General features: G+C 41.1%; 1 protein-coding gene across 3 annotated transcripts in view; it reads right to left on the bottom strand.

Moving 5' to 3' along the window:
* arhgef10la (Rho guanine nucleotide exchange factor (GEF) 10-like a) overlaps positions 1–26,703 on the bottom strand; it is a 120,418-nt gene that overhangs the window by 20,328 nt on the left and 73,387 nt on the right. For all 3 annotated transcript variants that reach the window (XM_072452169.1, XM_072452171.1, XM_072452170.1), the window contains 3 exons: positions 7,420–7,506; positions 2,075–2,286; positions 1,234–1,391 (listed from right to left, as the gene is read on the bottom strand). In XM_072452169.1, the coding sequence (XP_072308270.1) occupies positions 1,234–1,391; positions 2,075–2,286; positions 7,420–7,506 (457 nt within the window). The remainder of the gene's footprint in view (positions 1–1,233; positions 1,392–2,074; positions 2,287–7,419; positions 7,507–26,703) is intronic.

The following is a 26,703-nucleotide window of genomic DNA, read 5'->3' as shown; positions in this document are numbered from 1 at the left end:
ATACACACACACACAAACATGCGAGCGCACACGCACGCACGCACGCACACGTAGAGCTGGGTTTCGATTCAAATTTCAAGAATCGATTAGATTCAGATTTTTACGTTTCAAAATCGTTTTTTTCTGATTTCTCAGATCCCATCCAATTAGCTCCGATTTCGATCTGATTTCCGATTCGTCCGATTTCGATTCGATCCGGGGGTTAATGTTATTAAAAATGAAAAATGTATTTGAACCGTTTCCTTCACTTCATGACTGTTTAGAGAAGCAACATATTAAAACTAGTATTATATCAATATTAAACAGCAAATCTTACAAGTATTGGTAGTTACTGATGGAAGACTGATGAAAAGGTCAATCTACCTTCAAGAAAGATAATCCAGGAATCCTGAGTTATCTTTCTTGAAGGTAGATTGAAGTTCACTGAGGGAAATGTAGAAAATAATTTTAATTAAAAAATAAATAAAAAAAAATCGATCTGTGGACGTACAAATCGATAATCGGTCATTAATATGCGAATCGATTAAAAATCGGAAAATCGTTTTTTTCAACCCAGCTCTACACACGTGCGAGTGCACACTACTGCTGGTTTCACATACATTGTGAAAACTATTAGCCATGGGTGATACACTGATTAGGCATAACCTTTTAAAGCAGTTTATTATAATGAATTAATCACAAATTGACACCATACCATTCATTTAAATTATGTTTCAGTTTAGTACAGAATAATAATTTAATAAAATTGAAATGCACATGGTAAAGTTATGGTGCAATATTTTCTGTCCATAAGAGTGTTATCTGTTTTTATTATTATACTCATGCGCCTAATCTGTGTTGCAACATTAGAATTTTCCCATTGTGGGACAAATAAAGGTTATCTTAGTAATATCTAAATAAAGTGGAAATCGCAGTATGTCAAAAACTATGTCTACATCAATCAGGCATAATATTGTTACGTTTCTTACATTGTCATTTTCAAACGGTTTCCTTCTTGATAGACAGATGATTGAAATCTGTATAATATTGTGAATTATGTTTTGAAGATATGCAAATTCTGAATATTTGAATAGCATATTGTTTATAATAAATAATGCCGATTAAAATTATTATTGAATAGCTGATTAAAAATAACAATGGACAAATTACCCACAAAAAGCAGAAATATCAGTTATTTCACCAGCGATGGATGCTTAAATCTCAAATAACACACCAGTCCTGGCCATGTCTTACCGCTGTGGTTTCGTCTATAAACCATGATGGTGCTGTTCCTCAGGCCAGCGAACAGGAACTGAGGAGAGTGCTTGAGGCACAGCACGGGGCAGCCCTCTGGGTTATGAAGGGTCAAAACACACTGTGCTGCAGTGTCCACGCTGCCGTACACCAGAACACTGGAATAACCAAAGCAGAACAAGCCAACATGATGAATGAGTGTCATTTCAAAAGACAGAGTGCCTTGTTTTCATTGTGTTTGATTTAATAGTGCACTCTAGAGCAAAGCGCTTCTTATGTTGAACCGCTTTGTCTTTCTCATGTTAGAAATGCCATCTGAACCTCACTGTATCATAGTCTTCTTCAGGCTGACAAACGGCTATTTACCCCATTGTGACTGATAACCAGGTAGCAATGTTACACTCTTACAGAAAATGTAGAAATAGCACTTATTTACATGTTTTGATTCTGCATTGTGCTGTTTGTCCAGAATCCACTAGAATCCAGAAATAAAGTCACCAAACACATTCTATAAACTGTATGAATTATACCTAACCCCTTTTACACACAGTGAATGGAAATGTGACCTAAGCAGCAGAAGCAGCATTGATGGTGTGTTTGAGGTATCAAATATGATTTCATGATCAGATAAAATATAGACAGGGAAATCTATACACCTGTAAAGTCTGCATTCCAAGTCCAACAAAAGATATGACACATGTGTTATATCTGGAAAACTCTATGGCATTTAATAATATCCTTTTCCCAAATTATTTATTTAGACTAAAGATAACACTTCTGAACACAGGCATGTTTACTTCTATTGTGAGGAAACAGGTGGCTTTGGGATTATGAGACTTACCGCCCATCGTCCAAACCAACACAAATGTTGGAGCTGCTCCCAGTGGGTGACTTTGGAAGTGCAGCCTCGTCCTCATTGGTACAGAGCTCAGGTACATACTCCAGACAGCGGACGGCCGAGCCCAGCTGCAGGCTCTTCACTGCCCTGGGCACAGGCCGGTTGAGAGAAAAGATCTCTATCTGCCCCTGCGACGGTTCTTCTCCACCAGCGACCTGAGAGACGCAGAGATGATATATAATACATATATATTAAACATTTAACGTAATATTTAGCTAATAAATGTATGCTTTAAATAGGTTCATCCAGTGCAGCTTCTCTCAGATGAGTTCAGATGAGGTTAGATAAGATTACTTTAGAACTTGATATCAGTTCTTGTGAATAATGAATAATGACGGAAAGGAAATGCTGGAAAGGCTCTACGTAAAGCATGACTATAAACATATCATGACTATAAACATACTCTGCACTGTCAAATACAGACAAAGAAAGAGCCGAGGCCAGACTCTTAGATCTACTGTGTATGTCTATTTTAAACAGTGAGCACCTTTGAAAATTAGACTTTGGTTTAACATCCTCTTGCTGTAAGTATTTCAGATTCATTCAAGTATCATTTTAGACATTATAACTTTTAATATCAGAGAAACTTTAAACACATTATATAATGGATTCATAATGTCATCTCTGGAGATCAAACAAATTCTTTCAACGCAAGAGTCTTCAGAACAGAGCAGAACAGAGGGCTCTTGTAGGTTTGGAAGAGCCATCGCTTGTTTAATAATGAGATGTTTTCAATATCTGAAGACAAGAGTGGAGAAAAAAGTTTTGGGAGGGGTTAGAGGGGGGGTGAAGTTAGAATGTGGTAATTAAAACTCTCTATTTGTTCCTCAGCCACATGAGATGGTCACATGACCACTTTCATGAGCAGAGTCAGTGAAGTGTCTTGCTCAAGGTCAGTGGTACATTGGAATTGGTTGGAATTTTCTGCCAACTGTTTGGTTGAAAGTTTCAGAAGAAACTGAGATATGCTTGTTTAGCATTTCATAAAATACTCCAGTAATATATATCCAGTATGTATCAAGAAAAAATCAACTTTTCTCATGGAATAGTTTTGTTTTGTTACTATTCAGATGTGGCTTCATGAAATTATTACTTTCCATTTATTTGCATTTATAAAGTGCCGCAACGAATTGGGAATTGAGTTTGCAGAGGAGATAAGCTTGTATTATGTGGTACCACAAATAGATTGGCCTTTGTTGTAACCTGTCAATGCAAATTTGGTACAAGAACAAGCAGCAGGAGCCCCTCAACCTATCTTTAATTCAACTCTTATTTTTCCCATTTCCAAACAATTAAAGTGTCACTGTAGGCTTTCAATATGATTCAATTCATTCTTCTGGTAAATGTCCAGACAGAACAAAACGTCCTTTGCAGGATGAAAAAAAAGAACACGCCGCTGCACAAGATGCTCTGAATCACATTGTGCGAATGTGACGCGAGCTAAATATAGTCTTTAGCCCTTCCCCGCCGCGCTCAACCCTTATTTGCATGCAATCATTTGTTTGATTTGTATCAGCGTGCCACATTTGGACAGGAGCAATACTTGTGGGCTCTCGAGAAGGAGCCGGAACAAATAATGGTCCACTGCACAGGCTAAAAAAAGGGGAGGATGGGGAAAGCCAAAAGAGAATCTATATCCATCTGCAGCCCTTTGTTCTGCATAACTATAGCTCCTTCTGGATTCCCACTACCACTAAAATACACTGTACAGGAGCTATTACCACTGGTTTGAATTCACAAAAACGCTTTCTGCTGTACAAAATGCTCTAAAAGTTGAAGGTGCAGTGTGCTAAGGCAGGCACTCCACAAAGCCAGGCTGAGCCAAGTTTGATTGCAGTTTTTTTTTTCATCTGAAGAAGTGATGGGGATGCTGGTATGAGAGACTTCTGAACAAAGATTGCAAAAGTTACACAGCAGCAGACAAGACTTGAAGTGAGAAAGAGTAGTTTATAATAGACCACTTTATTCTAATTGCATTTCTCGATAATAAAATAGAAGCACAGGGAGGAACACTAGTAGAGCAAGTGCTTAGCTGTAACTTTGTTGGGAGAAGACAGGAAGTATTAAGTCTAGGTTAAAATTCAATATGGACTAATATAAAAATCAAAGAGCGTGGCTCACATTCACAAACGATAGCTTCTATAACTTTAGAACTACCATTTCGAGATCTCTTTTGAAGTATGTTTGTCCTTGTGGGAATGTCACAATATCAAAGTTTACTGCTGCCATTATCGCAAGACTTTATCCTTCCCTTTCATTCCCATCGTCTAAAAATCACCATTAGTATGTCAACAGCTTCATGAAATCAAGCTTCCTGAATTTAAGAAAGTAGGCCGTAGACTATTGAGCGTGAAAACCTTCATCCAGCTTAAAACGACCAAGATCCACAAATACATCGAGGACAAGGCCCCAACAGATGCCGTGTTCAGTGAATGTCTCAGACAATGGGGGACAGAGGATGAGGAGCTGGAGGGAGCATCATGGAAGGACACGCCCCTACATGGGAACTGAAGAGGCTGATATCAAGAAATCTGAGTGCTAGAGCGGGCTGGACTGAAGGACAGCACAGATGCACTCGTCATGGCCGCACAGGAACAGGCTCTGAGTACCAGAGCAATATAGGCCCAGATCTACCAGAGCAGACAAGACCCAAGGTGTAGGCTGTGCAAAGAGGCCCCCAGCACATAATTGTAAGGTGCTGGCATCTGCTAACTTACTGTTTAAGTCCAAATCACATTGTTAGTAAAAGTGGGACAAGTAAAGTGCTGGCAAACAGGGATGAGCAGGATATCAGTCTGATTATATACACAATGTCATTACTTTGATCAAGGCGAATAAATTCCTATAGCCCATCTCACTTTAACATGATTAGTGTCAGACCGTATTTGACAAGCCTGTCAGGAAGGTGGAAACATCTGGGGGCGGGAATGCTCTAACGCTAATTATTCTTACCAAAAGTATACAGGCAAATGCTATTCCTTTCATAGATAAGGAGTTTGGAAGCAGCCTGAGAACATTATTAGGCAGCAGGACATCACCAGTATTTCTTTATTTACTTTTATCATACTTAAATGCTAATAGCTTAAATGTGCACTGCGTAACTCGGTGGAGGGTCCGCCACTTACAACACTTAAACTTACACCATTCTTTTCCTGGAACGTTCCACAGTAAAGCATTAAACCTGTCTATTATGCATGATTCAATGACAGGTATTTTATTGCAAATGAAATGCCTAGTTTAATGCCGTTCTGTGGTACAAGATAAAACCTCTCCATGGAGACGAGCAGGCGGCGGACCCTCCTCTAGAAACAGCATACAGTGCACCTTTAACTGTTATAAAATAATATCCTCATTTGTCCAGAAAGAATTTAATTTAATTTTGTCATAACATCCTCATAGTTTAGAATGGACTGGGATGGTATGATTGTGTTTTTCATACTGTTGGGTAAATAAGAATATTCTCTGTACTGTCTGAAAGACCGCAATTGTGGATCCCAAGCTGCTCGGCCTGAAGTTACCCAGCCTGGACGAGCTCTATTCAGAGGGAACAGCAAATAAGGCACAAATTATCATGTCTGACCTGAGACATTCTCTTTTCTCTGAGTTTGCTTCTCCTGCCCACCATTTCCCTCTTCTGTTTACGAAAAATAGGTCCAAGCTTTCATTCTTTCCACAAGCAATACAATGTGGGAATACTAGGATTTTAAAATGCATCCCACAAGCATTTTATTTCACATTGTTTATTTGTTTTTTGTGTCATGTGTGAAAGAGCAAAAGGGAGAGCAGTCATGTGAATTGGCCGCAAAGCAATTTCCCTATACTGGAAAAATAAAGTCTATGTATTCTATATTAGGGGCTAAAATGGCAGCTTGGTCAGGCTTGAGTTCATGTCTCTAGTTCAATATTGATGGTAAATAAACTTATCTACATTATACATCCAGAGACTCCTGCCTCGCTTTCCCCAAACACAATGTTTTATAAATGACTCTGAAGCTGAAATACCAGTATGGCATTTTATCGTTTTATATGTGACTTTTTTAGATAAAGCAAAACGGAAAGAAATATTACCAGTAAAATACACTTACACATTACAGTTTGCATGTTTGCTAATTCTGTGCAAGCATCTAGATAAGGGTCTGTAGCCATATTTTTTATGTGAGAATGTTAAAGAAAATTGTTTTGCCCCAGTACAGACATTTTGTAAAAACAGCTCTTAGGGTCAAAATGAGGCTGCTGTGCTGTCTGCATTGAAATATAATTAATATGTATTTTTATCATTTCACAAATCAGGTTTGCATGCTAGCTGTTGTTGGTAGCAAACTTTGCTCTGGCCTCTGAAAGCTTTGAAAAGTGCTTAAACAGAGTAATGGAATGTGTCAGGACAGTGAGGAATAACTTTGTTCTGTAAAAATCAGGTATAGCACTTTTAAAGGGAAAAATAGGTCTAAACTGTATAGGTCATCATAATTATTAAGCATAATCTTTGGTTAAATAAAAGGAATATGCTTATGCTTAACAAAAAGCTAATTATAAAACCAGAAAGAAATATCTAATAAGACACATAATGAATAAAAGATACATTGAATACCATATTGTGGCATTATTCCAGGCAACACAAACTCCATTGAAACAAGAAGGTGGCCGCAAATTTTTACTGTACATTTTCTGTACAACTGTGTAATTAAAATACTAATAATTAAAAATGCATACATTGTTTTTATTCTAATGCAAATTTGTTTTAGCTTGATAATACGTTTTACTTAGGTTTACTGAATTAGTAGCCTGTACGTTCCTTTTCTGTGACAGACACACCAAATAAAACAGAGGACATTTGAGGACACTTTTGAGTTAACTACATTTTAGGTCAAACAAGGATTAGTGATGAATGCATACCTTTTCCGTAAAGCAAGGGCAATGTGTCATGAAGAAGATTAATAGCAACTGTTGCATGTTTTTTCTTTAAGTATTACACTTTTCCCCAAATCCCACCAGTCTAGACAATGTAATGGTGCTTTGCTGTACAGTTCAGCTCCCTCATCATAAAGCATTGTGTTACCTCCTGCTTTCAGAGCACATTAATTCATAGTTAGTGAGATATTTTACCGGGAAAAATTGCCATAGCCTTAAGATACATTTCATACCTGTTTAATAAATGAGAACAGTCTAAAGGGGCTGTTTAAATGTTACAGTAATTGTCTTGAAAGAGGGATTTATCAGCAGTTCAAATGTATGCCGTCTTATGCTTGGCCGTGTATTGTGAAATATGTGTGTGGAGGTGTATTACGTACCCAGAGGTAGCCCTGAGGTAAGGAGGTGCTCGCTGCAGAGAAGCCCAACAAAGCGCAGTGCACAGGATGGTGAAGGGCAGCTCCCAGCTACAAACAGCAAAAGGGAATTAATTATTGCATTTGGCCTTTTCATTTACTGTGTTCCTCTAACATTCTGAAACATTCTGAAATATTCTGACAAAATGAAAAGGCGTAAAGAAGTATTTAAAAAATCATCGCTAACCCTTTTTTGTTTGTTTGTTTGCATTCAAACAATAGAGTTTTTTTTATTTAAAGTCAAAACATAAAACACAGACCATGAAACAGAGCGAGAACAAAACAGATACTGTAATAGCACAAGATATTCAAAGAAAACCTCCCGGCATAAATTGTCCAGCATTTAAGTCCCATTATGTCCAAAGCCTGTTAAGTAAGTAAGTTTAAAAATCAAGGTCATTTTTTAAAGTTTTTTCAATTTTACAAATTTCTGCTATAATTTGTGTCCCATCTTTGATTGTTGGTTCAGTTGGTGTCTGCAATTTCGTTGTGAATGCCTTCTTCTCTGTTGCTTTTTCTTCTTCAATAAGCTGTATAAGAAGAGTTTGTAAGCTATCATTTTCTATCATAGCATATCAATAATCTTTTACATATTCACACTTGTTTTGGGTTTCGCCTCTAACAACTAGTCGATCTTGATAGTTAATACCGTTCCTGTCACAAGAAGCCAAAACTAGCTATAGAAATCAGGGGGCGTGCCACCATTGTCCGCTAGCTAATTTAACATGTTTAAATAAAATATTATGGAAAAAACACAAGCACATAAGCACATAATTATACCAGCATATTTGTATTTGGTGAATGCATGTTTTAAAATGCGATTCTAATAATTTGTTCAAAAAAAATATCATCTAGCCAACTTCCAAAAAATACAATAAACAGCTTGTTTCCTCTTTGTGCTGTTGCCTTGTGTTATCTGTACAGTTATTATCAATCTAACGACATTTGATTTTCCATTTGCTTTTTCTTTCAGGAAAACATAATAATCCAAGCAGGTATAAATCCTTTCCATTTTCTGGTGTGATTGAGTTTGTGAGAGAACACACAGAGCAAAGGCAATAACAATGAAATGAGGAGACTTTGTGACAGGATGAAACCATTCGGTGCAAACGAGAGATTAAAGCAAGAAATAACAGTAGCCTCAGAATATTTACTGCACGTGTGTATATGTATATTTTTATCCCCTACAGTGAAATGTTCTCTTCTTACCAATACAACGCTTGATAGGAAGTTATTATTGTCCCATAGGTCAACCGGGAGGACGAAATGTTGGAAAGATTGGAAAAAGCAAATGATGTGTTGTTGCTCTTGTGTTGGACGGGGGAGATCGGGTGTAGTTGTCTGGTAAACAGGAGGAGAATAGCATAGGCCTTGTAAACACGTCATAAAAATAAATCTGGCGAAACCCTTTCTTTGACCATAGTAAATGAGATGCCGTCTGTATTCTTCGTTTTAATTTGACATGCAGATTGTCAAAGCTAGATTTAGTTTAGTTTGCATGCACAAAAGACAACAGAACACTGTCATTTTGCTGGTGGAAAAATCTGCTTGTCTCCACTCTCTTTCTCCATGAAGAAGAGCAGTTGATGAAATGGGTCACAGGTAACAGATCTGCCCACTCAAAGCATGAATGTAATAAAAACACCTGGTTTGAATAAATGCAAGATGTTTAAGTCATCCTGTGGAACATACAACAATAACATTTCCGTGGGGACAGGGAAGTGGCAGACCCCCTCCAGAAAAGTCACATGGTTCACCCAGAAACGCTACAAGAGGATCAAGAAGTAACACAGTATTTAACCCATTTATCAGGTTAGAGTCTACAAAAGAGACCTGTTTACTATACATGTATTGTATATTGCTTACTGAACCAAACATTCAGAAATATCCTGACAATTACCACAGACTATGGCAATAATTCCTATCTCTCTGTCTGCATGTAAAATTGTCTGGCCCAGTCTATTTAAATTCAACATGCAAATCCATTAGTCCTGCTATCTATCAACCCATCAGCTACCCCTTTTCCCCCTGCTGAAACGTCCTCCTGTGTCCCTGCCTGTCTTTTATCTCTCTTTACCCTTCTGTTTCCACTCCATCAAGTGCAGCCCAATGTATTTTGATAGGTAATTAAGAAGGCGTCGTAAAAGCAAACCCAAATGGAAGCCCTGTGGTTAGGGCTGAGCTACTTGCATTGGACCGGAGGGAGAACGGCGCAATGGCCGATGCCTCTGGCAGTTCAATGACGGAGGATTATATCAGTCACCTGAGACAGCCTGGCATCGTAGGGCAAATCTTCACAGACTTAGATTGCTTTGTATGTTAGTTGTCCCTAGAGTAAGTGTAGCGAGACTAGCAGGATTTGTCAGACTTTACAAGGTATTCATAGCCAGAAATGAGCCGAGGGATTGTTCAGATAAAGCGCTGATGTGTAAATGAAGTAGTTTTGTAATGAGGCTCCTCAGTTTGAATAGAATGGTAATTTAGAACATGTAATTATCTATCTTGATTGCATTTTATTTAAAATCTCTTACAGCTATCAACCACTAAAAGGCTTTAATTTAATTGATTTCACTCACAAAAATGCCAGCGGTTTATCCATATTCAGAGAATCAAGATATGACCAAAACGTTAAAATGATGGGCCAGGAACCTGTTTAGTGACTAAAACATAAAGTTAGTCTTGACAGCACAATAGTGCAGTCAAAAGGTATATCATTTTCAGCAACATTACTTCTACAATCTTGTAAGAATGTTATGACTGAAAGAATAGATTCTGTTTATTGGAACTCTTAAACAGCCGCTGGAAGCAGTTTTTAGTGCGCAACAACAAAGATAATTTTCACCTGTTCATGAGTAAATTATATCGATTGACACTAAAGGATGATCTTGAGTCTACAGCCACGGCCGCATCTGCAGCCCATGCCTGCTAAGAAGCTCTGTTTAGAAATCAATGGGATCCGGCTATCTTAGAAGTCAATCGCCTGTCTCATTTATGGTGTAGTTGGTTAGCATCTGTTCAGCTGCAGTTAGCAGCCAAGTCCCTGCAGACGTCATGAGGTGGATGAGAGAGCAGAGGAAGAGGAAACATGTAGAATGGCACAGGGTTAGCCTGAATGAGCACTTTGGGGACAATGGGAGAAAATGGAGTGGAAAAACAGTCTGATGGGCTAATTACAGAGAGAATTGTTGATGTGGTATGAGGGTGGCCTCCCAGCTGTTTTGTACCAATGACCTGCTAATCAACAGCAAGTCAGTATTGGCTAGTACCCTAAGAGGGTGCCACTCCATATGTCACTTCCAGGTGGCTTTGGCTTGGCAAGTGTGGGCAAAGATACATGCAATTAATACGGATTAGGAGGTTTATTGTTGTTAAGGCGGACAATCGATCAATTTTTAGATAATATTGTGAATGTTATTTTGAAGATCTGTACACTTTTAATATTGAGTATATCAAATAGCCAATTTGTTTAAAAAAAAGAAAAAAATTCCTTCACATTTCAAATAAAGTTAAAATGTAATATTTCTGAATTAATACTTTTTTAAAGAGAGTGAACTACACACATTTCTACGCTTTTCGCCGAGTGTCATCAATGTAAGCAGCAAGTGGTCGTGGTGGTCCAATGGTATGACAAGCTATGGGTTTTAATTATTGAGGTTATGTCTGTCAGACTGTCAAGGTTGTGTTCTCAGCTATAGAGTGATGTCCCAAAATCCAATTAATGTTTTACTTCCTGAGGCTATAAGCAATACAGTTTTTTTTTTCCCTTTTGGCACTTTTGCACGGTAAGCAAGGCTATTCTAAGGTTTATAGAAGAAAAATTTACTATGACTTTCCAAACAGGCTCCAGGCTCCACGGTATGCCCCTAATAACTGCATAGAAAGGGAAATCATGAGCTAACATTTTTGTGCCGCAAACATGGCGAATTATGTTAACAAAACAGCACAAATAATTTGCTTACCTCGTACTAAAATGACTATACACCACAAGGTAGCAGTTTCAATTCATATATTACTGAATGGTATTGTGCAAAACACAAACATTAGGCTGAAATTTGAACTATTTGTCTATTATTGGTGGCCTTTATATAATGCCATAATGACAGCAAAACCTGTCTAATTTGATATTTAGCATGATTTATACAACACATCATCATGCAAATCGTACATACGGGAGGGTGAATTTGACAAAAATAAATACCTCAATAATTTTTTGGATGATCTCGATGATATATCAGCCAATATTAAGGCAAGCCATCAGAGATGTGCCAAAAGGTGCCTGTAAATGTCTAGATTGATTCAAGTATCGCACAAAATGCAAATGGACGAAAAAATAACTACAAAAGTGAAGATATAGTACTTTATGCACTTCTTGTAATCATCTCTTTTTGTAGCTCTTTTAGTAGTTAACTTTTTAGTTTATATAATAGACAATTAACTCCATATTCTAATTTTGCAGATTTCTACAACTACAGCAATATAGACTACATCTCTCACCTCTAACTGATCATTTTGAATTAGAACCTTGTAAAGCAGGTGCACTAAGTGACTTTTTTGGCACAAGGTCAACCACTTGCTTGTCTCCAAGATACGAGATCCAAGATATTCTTTGCCTGGAATGTGTTACAGTATGGCAATAAATGTATCTATCTTTATTTTTATTAGATTAGCTTATATTGTCCTAGTGAGCAAATTTGTCCTCTGCATTTGATCAATCCGTCAGTGTTGCTGGGGCAACAAGTTAGGAGCAGTGCCCGGGACCCAACTTGAGCTCAGCTTGGTCAGGACTGCCATAGCTGTGGGATTTTACATTTTTTGCATGTTTTTGACATGATGTGGGAAACCAGAGTGCCCAGAGGAAACCCACCCAGACACAGAGAGAAACATGTAAACTCTGCACAGAAGCGCCCGGGAGGCCTGGGAGTCAAACCTGTGACCTTCTTGCTGTGAGGCGAGAGTGCTAGCCACTGTGCTGCCAGTAGGTATTAGTTATTTGATCAGGGATATTGTAATTGCTCAAAAATACCTTTAAAAACATGCTTGACCAGTGGACCTTTAACTACAGGCCATAATCTTCAACTCAACTTGAACTGCCAATAGATTAGTCCATCCCAGTTTGAGAACATCAGCGCTATATCAATACCCTGCATACAGAAAGTCTGCAAAATATTACCCGGGAATGTGGCAGCACTTTTCTCCCCTAATTCTAGAGTCAGAGCACTTTCCCTCAGTTTCACATGCCCACAAACTTTTACACGCACTAACAAGCACTAATAGAAAACTTCCACTGTTTATTAACTGGTAATTGACTGGTGCTGGCGCAGCCTTCCCTCTGCAGCCCCACTGCCTAAGGCTACAGCAGACACAGGCACAAACTGAATCACTGGTCAAGCTCAAATTACTTAGATACGCTGATACACACAGGTAGTGCACACTGCGGGCAAACTTATCCAACTCGGATGCAAGATAGTGTTGCTAATAAAGTTTGCAATCTAAAATGATGAGATTTATACTGATAATATGCTAAATTGGCTGGGTTCATATGACAAAATTACATAAACAGCAGATTTTTAAATTGAGGTGGAGGGCAGGTGAGGACTGGTAGAATTTCCCTTCTAACTATAAAAATTAAGATAGTTTGTCCTGTTTTATGGCTAAATTGTCAATAATTACACGATCTATTCATGTGGAACAAAAATGGGCTCAAAATTCTATGTATTCTCTGTAAGCACAAACGCAAAAGGCTTTAATCATTCAGTGTTGTCAGTTCAAAGGACTTTGATTAAGCCATACAAAAACAGTGCATCTCCAGAGAAACCCCTGCCCTGCCTCTGAATTATAGTCTTTATTGTGAAGACACAAGCAATACAATAGATAAGCTTGACTAACAGACTATAATTTACAGTAATGATCTGTGCCACAATCACTTAATGTACATATTTGCAACATAGAATACAGTAATGCACTGAGCATCCTCATATATTTTTCTTCAAAACCAGCATCAACCATTCATTAATAGTTTAACAGAGCTGTAACTTTCTCAAGTCTTTACGCTTTACTTTTCCCCCGTTTTAACACACTGACGTCAGGGGCAAAATGTTCTCTTACACTTAATAAATATAAGTACATGCTGGGACTATGGGAGTTTACAAGTTACAAGTTTACAAAAATGTATGAATTTAACCTGTGAGTAATCATAAATGTATCCTTGGCGTGGAATTGGAAGGAAAGCTGAAGGTGTTGGGTTCCTGTGGGAGTGATAAGGATGGATAGGATTAAGAGTGATATCTGAGGGACTGATATTGTGGAGATAAAGTCAGAGAGTCCAGATTGAGATGGTTTGGACATGTACAGAGGAGATGTATCAAATGTACTGTATCTGTAATAGGACACTGGGGTTGGAGCTGTCTATGACAGGAAATTTGTAGGAAGATCAAAGTGGAGATTTGTTGAAAAATATGCTGAGGATATGGTTGATTGCAAAAACGAAACATTTGCAGAAGGGACCAAAGTCTTTGTTTAAACTAAATCACTGTTTCGCAGCCTAGTTGGAATTAGTAAAGGTAATGATATACCATTAAAAAAGACAAAAGGAATATATATATATAAAACCCAAAGATGAACAATTGACCAGTCAGATAAGATTACCAAATAACAATGATACGTTAAATCACGTCATAGTTACATTACTTCATAGAACAGCTGAGCAGACTGTATTGTTTCAAGAGTATTGTGTCCATTTCTGATGTCTTGGCTCATTTGTTCTTCTTGTTTCCTGATTCAGAGTTGATAAAAAGCAAAACGCAAATTGGAAAGAAGCTGGACACAGACATATGGCGGGAGCAAAATGCGTTTGTGCGTTGCCCGTTTGCATTCGCATCCTGGTCTAATGAAGCTAATTCAGGGGGACAATGACCTCAAAGTTTGAAGTCAGTTTTTGTGGAATAATTCTGGAGCCGTGATGTCACCCCGCGATTTATATTCACCCTACATCCCCAAACCAAGATCAAAGGGCACACCACCAGCCGCGCTCCAGGCCTACATAACGCTCGGAATATTCCAAGTGAAGACAATAAGATTAAACCATCTGTGCCAGCGCTGACACGACACCTGATTTTTAACTCACCAAAATGCCGCAGTAGGATGGTTAGGACGAGGAGTGAAATCATATGGCTGCTGCCCGCTTCTTATTAAAACTGACTAAGGACATTCGCTCTCATTTAATATCTACAGACTGTACAGTAATAATTCCCTGTCTCCCCCGGCAACGTCACAGATCATATCAGCAATAAGTGGAATGAAGTTGGAGAACGGTTTTGCATATCGCCGCTTAGAGCCACGGCCTGATAATGCTGGGACATCGCTAACTCATATTCATGGCTGAGATTCCTCTTTGTCGTGTCCTTCACCGCCCCTCGCCCAGAGATGGCAACACGCCCAACAAATGTGATGCAAATTTGCCGTGTCCCCTCCTACACACACACACGCCCAAGAGCCTCCCGCGGCCACGCACGTCCAGCTCTGAATGAAAGCGGTGTACAGCCCCCTGCATAATGGGTTCAACAGAGCACAGGCCAGAGCTTTCTGTGCAGTCAATCACTCGTGCCTCTCTGCCGACCCGTTTCCCCGGAAGAGAAGAGATATCTACACACTCTGGACCCAAGCGAGGTGCGAATCCTGCCCACCACAAGGATGAAAACGTTGCTTTAGATAGACACGTGATGTGTGCTAAATTATACATAGCATTTTGATAGACAGGTGCCACAAGTAAAACAAACTAAAGAAATGAGTTGGAAAAGCTTCAAATATTGGTGGTTTAATACATATTTAAATATCAACAGATTTTGTTGAATATTTATAAAATGGTCATTGAGTAGATTCCTTTGATTAAAAGTCTATGTCTCTCAATCTTCACCATTGCAAACTAGTTTGCTGCTACAGCATTGTAATACTAAGCCTAAAACAATGTTCAATAGTGATTATAAAACAAAATCCAAGAACTGTTTTAAACGAGAAAGCTGATGGCTCAAACAGGACTTTTGAAATGTGTCCAGACACATAGCAGCACAAGAATGGTTCCGGCAGAGTTCTTATCGGCTACATTTGTGGAAATGCAAATCTGCTCCTTTAAATGCTTGGATTGTGAATCAAAAAAGACCAGGTTGGCACAGAAAGAAACAAACAAACAAGCCTGAACTGTTTCAAATATTTCACACTGTCAGAACAAGCTCGACTTCTACCCCTAGTAGTGTGTAAAACAATATTTAACAACTCGCTGTGATAAGTGTTGTTTTTCTTAGTCATACACCACAAAACTGTTTCCAAAACACTACTTAATATCCACTACTGGAGATGAGTCCCCGGGCGTTGCCCCCAGTGGCATTGAAGGATGGGTCAAATGCATTGAAGGATGGGTCAAATACAGAGACAATAAAAGTGTACCTTAGTACCTACCCACAAAGTAAAAATATATAAAAATATCCTATTTGTACCTAGGAGTAAAAGGAATCTTGTCTGCAAATCCCTTCACACTGCCAAGGAGCGATAAATTAGGCGGTGTTCACAGAGGTGCTGTTCATGTCCAAAAAGCAAGTGCAGCAAGACTAATTAGCAAAGCTGAGAATACAGAGGCAAGGTATTGCTTTGGAATAAAATGAATCAAATGAGACTTTTTCTGACAGCTGTAGATGTTTTGTTTTGTCAATCATTTATGTTCCCTATTTGATTTGCAACTATGTTATAATGTGGCCTAATTAGCATATTTAGAGTGTGCACTAGCTTGACAAGTAACTCGAAAAGAGTCAGGGGCCATAGTAGGAGGATTCAACTCTGCATTGCTGCAGTGTCTGTAATTCCCTGTAATTAGTATGTCAACTGTCAAAGCAACAGATCAGGCCCTTTGCAAATGACCCTGCTGTCAAGTGGTAGGTGGGCGCTACTTCTAGCCACACTTTACACTGCCTTTCTTTGGCAGAGAGTGTAATAAGAGGGCTAAATATACAGTGTCTGACAAGACAAGAGTAGTGTGTACAGAAAAGAAGGCAATTCAAGTACTATGAAGTTCAGGGTTCATGAGATTTTCTGAAATCGTTCCTATAGAGCTAATAATCCAAGAAGATGTTTGGCTGTATTCTTTAGTACTGTCTGCACATATTACCCTACATTTCAACAGCATTTCACCGTATTTACCTAACGTTTATGTTCTTGTGTGCGGCCTATTGAAAAGGTCAATAAATTCACTGGAATCAATATTTTTCTAAACTCTCCAACTGTAGCTATCCCCTGAAGAGAGTTGGAGGTTGATCTTGTGCATGTGAGAATGTTGGCAACTGTCACAACTCTGCCAGGATTGTCTTTGTGGTGGCCTGAGGCCTGACCTCCCAGAGGAGCCCTCTTAGGAGCAGAGAGTCGAGGATGTGTGTGACAGCCACTGACCCCTGCTTTGGCGACACTGACAGTTAGGGATGTGTGTGTGTGTGTGTGTGTGTATGTGTGTGTATGTGTGTGTGTGTATGTGCGTGTGTGTGTGTGGGCTGTTTCACATAACCATGGGCCGAACAGGCCAGGTGGTATCAGCCCCTGTGACGGCTCTGCAGTAGTCAGGCTCCACGTGTTGATTGACACTTCAATCTGCTATCCGCATACCAAACAGCTCTGCCCTCTGTGAATGCCCAAATCATTTTATAAGAAAATGTATCCCATACCTCTTCCATAAACCAATGTTTATAACAGGGTTTCAGGTTTTAATTTTCAGTTTCAATTCTACCTTCTATAGCTCATAAAGTCCAATAGATGTGGAGATACAGTATTTTATAGTGGATGTATAGCAAAACGACTGCAAGGAGTGTAGAGCAATTCTTCCCAAAAGCATAAAAGCTGTTTTATGGCATATGGAAATGGTTTGTATCTGCATTTAACAACACAGTCACAACCTGTTGATTTATTTGCTACATTAAGCCCTGATTCATGCCCCAAAAGCATCACAAATATGCTTGATATTTATAGCTATACAGTACAGCGGTTTGACTTGAAAGAGCTATAGGCGATATACGACATACACATATAATGCACAAGCCATAACCGCCACAGGCCCATATACATGTCCTATTTTCTAAAGTCGATTATCAATAACCACACAAAAAACTCTTATACCAATTCATAATAGGATACACAGTCTTAGTTTGGTTAATTAGCTATAGAAGCATTGCATAGGGATGATTCTATATGGATTTTTTTCCTCTTCCCGCCAATATCAATATGCAATATATGCTTTGCTGTTGTGGCTTATCGCAAAAATGTTCCAATATCGAAATCAATCTTTTAGTTTTATTTTATTTCTTAACCAAGGCGAGGTCCTAACATTTGAAGTTGAGCTCACAAATAAATGCCTGCCTTATATCTTAAAGTAATAACAGACTACATTCTCTCTGAAATGATGCACAACAAAATGCACAACTCTCTTTGCTGCCTCGTTTTTCCCTCTGTAATAGCGAGTAAAAGCTCCCACAATATGCTAAAAGAAACATAACCACACAATGCTGCAGTTACCACCTCCTCGGAAACCACTCAACAAGCACATTTTCAAGTCACTTTCATGTGTCTGTCCGACGCACAATGTACCTCAGTTATCAGTCCATCAGCGGGGAAGATGGATGACACACTGAGTACGCCTGACACGAACAACATGCCCCTGAAGCCTGAGCCATCCTGCAAACAGGCGAATAATCAAAGGAGCAGCGCCGCGTTTAATGCTGCGTCGCATACAAAGAGCACAAGGGGAGGTACAAATGCTGCTGTAAAAGTATGGTTAGTTTACGATACAAACGTGCATAAAAAAGATGTCTTAAAACTATTTTGTTTGTCATAAGTCCATCAAATACAAGTAAATGTAAAGCACTGTAAAGTATCCATTCTCAATCGATAACCTGATATAAAAGCTGGTGTACTCAATTTTTAGCTAGTCAAGGTCAGAGTGCATTTTGTTTTCCACCATACAAAAACAGTGAAAATCTGAAATTACATTATCAGTTGGTTTATTTGGATTAACATTTGCATTTCAATCTGAATAATCATCTATTGTTGACCGCACAGTGATGGTGTAGCTTTTTAGGACACTGTCAATGTGTGTATAGTGTAGTTATGTATATGCATGTATGTACTATATGAAGTGCATAAGTGTACCGTATTTTCCGGACAATAAGTCACACCTTTTTTCATAGTTTTGGCCGCGGTGCGATTTATACTCCAGAGCGACTTGTGCAACCACATTTCACATGTTGATTATTTTCACACTGACAACCAAAAGAGGCCGCTCTAGGCTGTAAGCGATGCAGAAGAAGAATCTGCACTTCCTCTACCTCCGGAGTTTGTAGCGTTGTTTAGAAGTGACACAGAGGAAGAAGAATTCAATGGATTTAGTGATTTGGGGTAGGCCGTGGCTGCAGAGCCGCGGCACGATCAAATAACCCAGCAGTTTCAGGAGCCGCGGCACTGCCATATAGCCTCATGGCAAACCCTAACCCTAACCCTACCCTTAACCCTAACCTTAACCCTAACCCTAACCCTGACCCTGACCCTAACCTTAACCCGGCGCGGTTTAACCCGGCGTGGTCAAATAGCCCAGCAGTTTCAGGAGCCGCGTCACAAAAAAAACATGCAGTTTCGGCCGCGCGCCGCGGCTCTGTAGACACTCCCTTTGGGGTAATACTGAAACTTGTTATTATGTTCTTTATGCTATAGTTATCTGAATAACTGTTTATATGTTATGTTAACATACCAGACACTGTCTGTTGTCTATGTGTCATGTAGCTGAAGGTTAGCATACGTACACCTATTCACCATGTTCTCTAATCTGTTATTATTTTAAACTGCATTTCAAGATTAAATGTCTGCTCTTGGTCTTGGATTTTATCAAATAAATGTCCCCCAAAAAGCGATTTATACTGCAGTGCGACTTATATGTTTTTTCCTTCTATATTATGCACTTTTTGGTTGGTGCGACTTATACTGTATGATTGATCATTTTGTATTTATGTAAAATATGTATATAATATGCATATGTGGGAAACATATTGAAAAATGTATACCGGTAATATCACAATTGTTGTTTACGCCAAATTAGAACTAATATATAACTAACATATTGTTTAAAAAATAAATGTATATATATGTGTATATATATATATCCATCCATCCATCCATCTTCTGCCGCTTTATCCGGGCCGGGTCGCAGGGGGAAGCAGTCTGAGCAGGGACTCCCAGACCTCCCTCTCCCCAGACACTTCCTCTAACTCCTCCGGGGGATCCAGAGGCGTTCCCAGGCCAGCCGAGAGACATAGTCTCTCCAGCGTGTCCTGGGTCTTCCCCGGGGCCTCTTCCCGGTGGGACATGCCTGAAACACCTCCCGAGGGAGGCGCCCAGGAGGCATCCGGAACAGATGCCCGAGCCACCTCAGCTGGCTCCTCTCGACGTGGAGGAGCAGCGGCTCTACTCCGAGCTCCCCCCGTGTGGCCGAGCTCCTCACCTTATCTCTAAGGGAGCGCCCAGCCACACGGCGGAGGAAACTCATTTCAACCGCTTGTATCCGCGATCTTGTTCTTTCGGTCACTACCCAAAGCTCATGACCATAGGTGAGGTCAGAACGTAGACCGACCGGTAAATAGAGAGCTTTGCCTTTCGGCTCAGCTCCCTCTTTACCACAACGGTCCGATGCAGCGACTGCATCACTGCAGCCGCTGCACCGATCCGCCTGTCGATCTCACGCTCCATCCTTCCCTCACTCGTGAACAAGACCCCGAGATACTTGAACTCCTCCACTTGGGGCAAGGACACCCCACCCACCTGGAGAGGGCAAGCCACCTTTTTCAGGTCGAGAACCATGGCCTCGGATTTGGAGGTGCTGATTCTCATCCCAGCCGCTTCACACTCGGCTGCAAACCGTCCCAGTGCATGTTGCAGGTCCGGGTTTGATGGAGCCATCAGGACAACATCGTCTGCAAACAGCAGAGATGAGATCCTGTGGTCCCCAAACCGGACACCCTCCGACCCCTGACTGCGCCTAGAAATTCTGTCCATAAAAATTATGAACAGAACCGGTGACAAAGGGCAGCCCTGGCGGAGTCCAACATGCACTGGGAACAGGACTGACTTACTGCCGGCAATGCGAACACAGCTCCTGCTCCGGTCATACAGGGACCGGACAGCCCTGAGCAAAGGGCCCCGGACCCCGTACTCCCGGAGCACCCCCCAAAGGACACCCCGAGGGACACGGGCGAAAGCCTTCTCCAGATCCACAAAGCACATGTGGACTGGTTGGGCAAACTTCCATGCGCCCTCGAGCACCCGATGGAGGGTATAGAGCTGGTCCAGTGTTCCACGACCGGGACGAAAACCACTCTGCTCCTCCTGAATCCGAGGTTCGACTATCGGTCGGATTCTCCTCTCCAGTACCTTGGAATAGACCTTACCCGGGAGGCTGAGGAGTGTGATCCCTCTGTAGTTGGAACACACCCTCCGGTCCCCCTTCTTGAACAGAGGGACCACCACCCCGGTCTGCCAGTCCAGAGGCACGGTCCCTGAACGCCACGCAATCTTGCAGAGACGTGTCAACCAAGACAGTCCTACAACATCCAGATACTTTAGGCACTCAGGGCGGATCTCATCCACCCCCGGAGCCCTGCCACCGAGGAGTTTGCGAACAACCTCAGTGACTTCAGCTTGGGTGATGGATGAGCCAGCCTCCGAGTCCCCGGTCTCTACTTCCTCTTCGGAAGACGTGACTGAGGGATTAAGGAGATCCTCAAAGTATTCCTTCCACCGTCCGACGACATCCCCAGTCGAGGTCAGCAGGCCTCCACCCGCACCGTAAACGGTGTTGGTGAGACACTGCTTCCCCCTCCTGAGGCGCCGGACGGTTTGCCAGAATTTCTTTGGTGCCGACCGATAGTCCTCCTCCATGGCCTTCCCGAACTCCTCCCAGGCCCGGGTTTTTGCCTCTGCGACAGCACAAGCCGCGGCTCGCTTGGCCTGCCGATACCCGTCGATGATCTCCGGAGACCTACAAGCCAGGGTGGCCTGATAGGCCTCCTTCTTCAGTCTGACAGCATCCCTTACTTCCGGTGCCCACCACCGGGTTTGGGGGTTGCCGCCACGACAGGCACCGGAGACCTTGCGACCACAACTCCGAGCAGCCGCATCAACAATGGAGGCGGAGAACATGGTCCACTCGGCCTCAATGTCCCCAACCTCCCCCGGGACATGGGAGAAGCTCTCCCGGAGGTGCGAGTTGAATACCCTACTGACAGAGGGCTCCACTAGACGTTCCCAACAGACCCTCACAATGCGCTTGGGTCTGCCAAGTCTGTCCGGCTTCCTCCTCCGCCAGCGGATCCAACTCACCACCAGGTGGTGATCGGTTGACAACTGGACGGTGTCCAAGACACGCGGCCGCAGGTCTGATGACACGACAACAAAGTCGATCATTGACCTCCGGCCTAGGGTGTCCTGGTGCCATGTGCACTGATGGACACACTTGTGCTTGAACATGGTGTTCGTTATGGACAATCCGTGGCTAGCACAGAAGTCCAATAACTGAACACCGCTCGGGTTCAGATCGGGGAAGCCGTTCTTCCCGATCACCCCTCTCCAGGTGTCACTGTCATTGCCCACGTGGGCGTTGAAGTCCCCCAGTAGAACAACGGAGTCCCCGGTCGGTGCACTGTCCAGTACCCCTCCCAAGGACTCCAAGAAGGCCGGGTACTCTGCACTGCTGTTCGGCCCCTAGGCCGCCACAACAGTGAGAGACCTGTCCCCCACCCGAAGGTGGAGGGATGCGACCCTCTCGTTCACCGGGGTAAACTCCAACACGTGGCGGCTGAGCTGAGGGGCTATAAGCAAGCCCACACCAGCCCGCCGCCTCTCCCCGCGGGCAACACCAGAGAAGTGGAGCGTCCAGCCCCTCTCGAGGAGATGGGTTCCAGAGCCCAAACTGTGCGTGGAGGTGAGGCCGACTATATCTAGTCGGTATCGCTCAACCTCCCGCACAAGCTCAGGCTCTTTCCCCTCCAGCGAGGTGACATTCCATGTCCCCAGAGTTAGTCTCTGTGTCTGGAGATCTGGTCGCCGAGGCCCCTGCCGTCGAATGCCGCCCAGATCTCTCTGCACCGGCCCCTTATGGATCCACCTGCGGGTGGTGGGCCCACGGGAGGGCGGCCCCACGTCGCTCTTTCGGGCTGTGCCCGGCCGGGCCCCGTGGGGTAAGACCCGGCCACCAGGCGCTCGCCATGGAGCACCCATCCCAGGCCTGGCTCCAGGATGGGGCCCTGGTGACGCCGATCCGGGCGACGTAAACTGCCTTGTTCTTGTTGTCATCATAGAGGGCTTCTGAACCGATCTTTGTCTGACCCGTCACCTAGGACCTGTTTGGGAGACCCTACCAGGGGCATGAAGCCCCCGACAACATAGCTCCCGGGATCATTCGGGCACTCAAACCCCTCCACCACGTTAAGGTGTCGGTTCAAGGAGAGGATATATATAATATATATATATATATATATATATATATATATATATATATATATATATATATATATATATATATATATACTGTATATATTATCTCTGACTTCTACGGTTTGAAATTAGGGACCCTGACAAATGACCCTGACAAATGATCCACCTCTACTTGTATAATGTGATTATAAATCTACATTAAACCTAATGTTGATGATATGTGATCTACATAAACTAGTAAAGAGTCTTAAGTATAAAACTCGTGGCATGTGGCTTTGAGACAGAGGCAAATCCTCTCAGAAAAGAGAAAGGAAACTAACCCAGATGCAGCCCAAACCCCTTTCCAGTTTGTCATTCTGCACTTCAAAGCAAACGTGATGAAATCCCCAAGGTATTATAAGAGCTCTGGCGTAGCAGCCGTCCTCAGCCCTGTCATAGCCTAATGCCTCATAAACGCAGTCTGGAAACATGCCCCTTTCCCATTTTCAAACTCTTTGTAGCCTCCAATCTTAAAGCACCATTTAGAGTCGTAGAAGTAAAACTGCATTGCACTCGTACAAAATGTGGTCCGTTTATGAATTATTTTACAGCTATGGGATTATACTCACTACCACAGTCTGAATGTCAAGACCAGAGTCAGGAATCAAACTTTCGCAGAGCCACAATGAAATATATGTATATATAAATGGTCATACTGCCAGCAATACATCTTCAGCAGTGAAAACCATTTGTTACACATGTTAAGCCAAATATATATCAGAAGGCGCCTAAAAAGGACACTGGCTAACATTTTAAATCTGATCAAATAAATTGATATAATATATACATATATATACATATATATATATATATATATATATACATATATATATATATATATATATATATATATATATACATATATATATATATATATATGTATATATATACATATATATATATATATATATATATATATATATATATATATATATATATATATATATATATATATATATACATATATATACATATACATGCATATATGTATGTAAATGTATGTAAATGTATGTAACGGGCAGAGTTTTGTAGAGAAAATTATAATTTTGGACAACTCAGAACAAAAGGATATTACAAATGATCTCTGAGAGAATAGTGTCGTGTGTTGACATTGTACGCCGTTCTCAGTCCACACCTGACTACAAAATGCAACTTCTGACAAATTGGTCCGCAGGAAGCAAGTGTTTCATTCATTTTGTGTCAAAAACTTCAATGTGTATAAATGTCAAGTTTACTTCAAATACTCAGCTCGGACATTGATGCAAAGTGGTTTCAACCGTTGCTTAAAGTGGATGATTATTCCTCGACGATTGCCGTAAAGCTGTAACCATTTCTGAAGTAGTATCTCCTATTAATCCCTTAACCCATCCACCTTAGCACCTCCCTTTGGGCCAACTGCCAAACTTGCTCTGTTTCATCTTTCACAACAGCGGAGAGGGCAGAGGAACAGAGCGTGAGCAGATTCTTCAAACATAGCTAGTTGTAATGTGCTATTAGGCAAAATAGGGCTGTTTGTGAGGGATGTTTGTCAAATTGGTCACTCTGATTAACTGTATGCCTTTGAACAGTCAGACTAAGGCTTGTAAATCATAGAGGAAATACGTACACAATACGTATGTTTTCTCACACAGACAAAAATACTAATCCGGCATAACATTACTGCAATAACATAACTTACTTACATACTAAATCAATAAATTGTATCAACAAATCCATCCCTCAACCATGCTGGAATGTGCCCTCTGACACCTGCGTACCGACATAATGCTGTTGTAGACATAATTGTAGTTATTTACAACACTTACATCAAAGTACTATCATCAATTATTTTCAAATCAGGAAAATACATTCTGAGGGACAAATAACTTCATTCCTTGCCCAACAGTGCAGGGGTCATCACAATGTCATATTACGTAATCAAATTCCCCCCTGGGTTAGGGTTAAATTGAAGCCTTAAATTTCGACTGTAGCTGGAGAGCATTTCTTTTCCGACTCCACTTGTGATAAGCTTTATCTGCAGCCCTAACAAGATCCCCCCTGGCCCTCTCCTGATGCAGACTCACAGGGTGCACAACACTGTCAGCGGGCCAGTTCAGCTCCCTTAGGTGACCTGTGCAGGATGCTCATGCTCTGCTGCGTTACAACTTTATTTCTGTTGGAAATGGCTGAGGACCCCACGGGCCACATCTCTTTTAATCTTGGATTTCTTTTTTGCCTTCTTTTCTTCATCCTTTCTACTCACTGTAAGTCAGACTGCCAGGAGTCGCGGTTGCGAGCGGGTGGAAGATGCTATGGAGCTTTGGCGCACAGAGGCGTATATGCCCCAAAGGCTGTGGCTAAGGCAAAAAAAAGTAGACAGGGCGAGGGAGAAGGGGAGACGCTGCTGCCGAGTTAAGCCCCTAATCACAGTCTGCTCTGCATGAAGGACTTAAAGTCACTCCATTTAATGCTACCTTCTCTTCAGTCAAAAACTTGGAATGAAATACTAATGTTTTCCTCTTCAGCTTTCTAATACCTCAGCCGCAATTCCATCACAGGACTTTTCTTTGATGTGCAGTCAAAATGTATTCAAATTCAAGTGTATCTATCCATGCCTAAAATACGGTAAAATGTAATGAGCGCATACTAGAATCAGAATATAATATATATTACCCAGAAGTGAAAAAGTGTAGTATTTAACCCTCTCAGATGAACTACGGTGTATACTGCAGTTCCTGTGTCCCGAGGAAGGCCGTGTTAGCCGAAACACGCTAGTGGGTGTTTTTATCTTCAATAGCCAAGCCAACTTTCCTAAACTGACTGAGTGCTTTTGTTTTCTATTGTTAAATTTTCAACGTATTTTTGAGATTTTACCCTAAGACAACCATTTTCTTTTTTTTGTGATAAATGTTTTATTTATGCTTTCAAATAAGAATCACAGGGACACTTAAGTATTGTCAAGTAGAAAAGAAACACCATTCAACTATAAGGCTGGGAATCACAGGCTCTTTCATGATTCGATGCAATACACGGCTCACGATACGATAATATCATGATTTTTCAATACATGCAATAATCAATACATTGCGCATGCTATTCTACAATATATCACTATTTTTAAAAGAATCAAATACATTTTAACAAAATGTTTCTTTGTTAAACCATGGCCTGCCCAACCTCAAAATGAAATACACCCATTTTAATCATCAAAATTGTAGTGCGGGAAATTATATCAAAAATGACTCATGGCGATATATCGATACAGCATCCCATGATATTGATACGTCATCACCAAATTTAGTCTCACGATATGTTGATGTTTCGATATTTTGGCACACCCCTATTCAATAATTGTCAATATTTTTGAATACCTGTGCCTTATATGGTTAATTTTTTGTCTTCTTCTCAGCAGTGCTGCCATCTTTGTCGAATAATGACTCTTCCCCCTCTGCCCAGACATTTTGTTTAGTACATCTTTAAAACATTTGCTCTACCCCTCTTATGTAATAATTTCCTCTTATGTGCCGGTACTCATTTCAGTCCTCATCACTCTTGAGCAATCAGTAAAACATACGACGCAACTAATTAAAGACATAATGTGATGCTATATGAATTCTCAAATGTAACTTCAATACAGATTTTGATACAGCATTGAATCAATGAAAGCATACATTTTTATAGACCAGAATGTTGTGTCTTGGTACCTGTTTAAATGAGTATCTC

Source organism: Eucyclogobius newberryi, unplaced genomic scaffold, assembly GCF_026437365.1.
Source record: "Eucyclogobius newberryi isolate DKJ021-1_F unplaced genomic scaffold, fEucNew1.0.hap1 SCAF_19, whole genome shotgun sequence".
NCBI classification, from domain to species: Eukaryota; Metazoa; Chordata; class Actinopteri; order Gobiiformes; family Gobiidae; genus Eucyclogobius; species Eucyclogobius newberryi.
The sequence above is the reverse complement of the archived record's forward strand: the minus strand, read 5'-3'. Positions and strand labels throughout refer to the sequence as shown.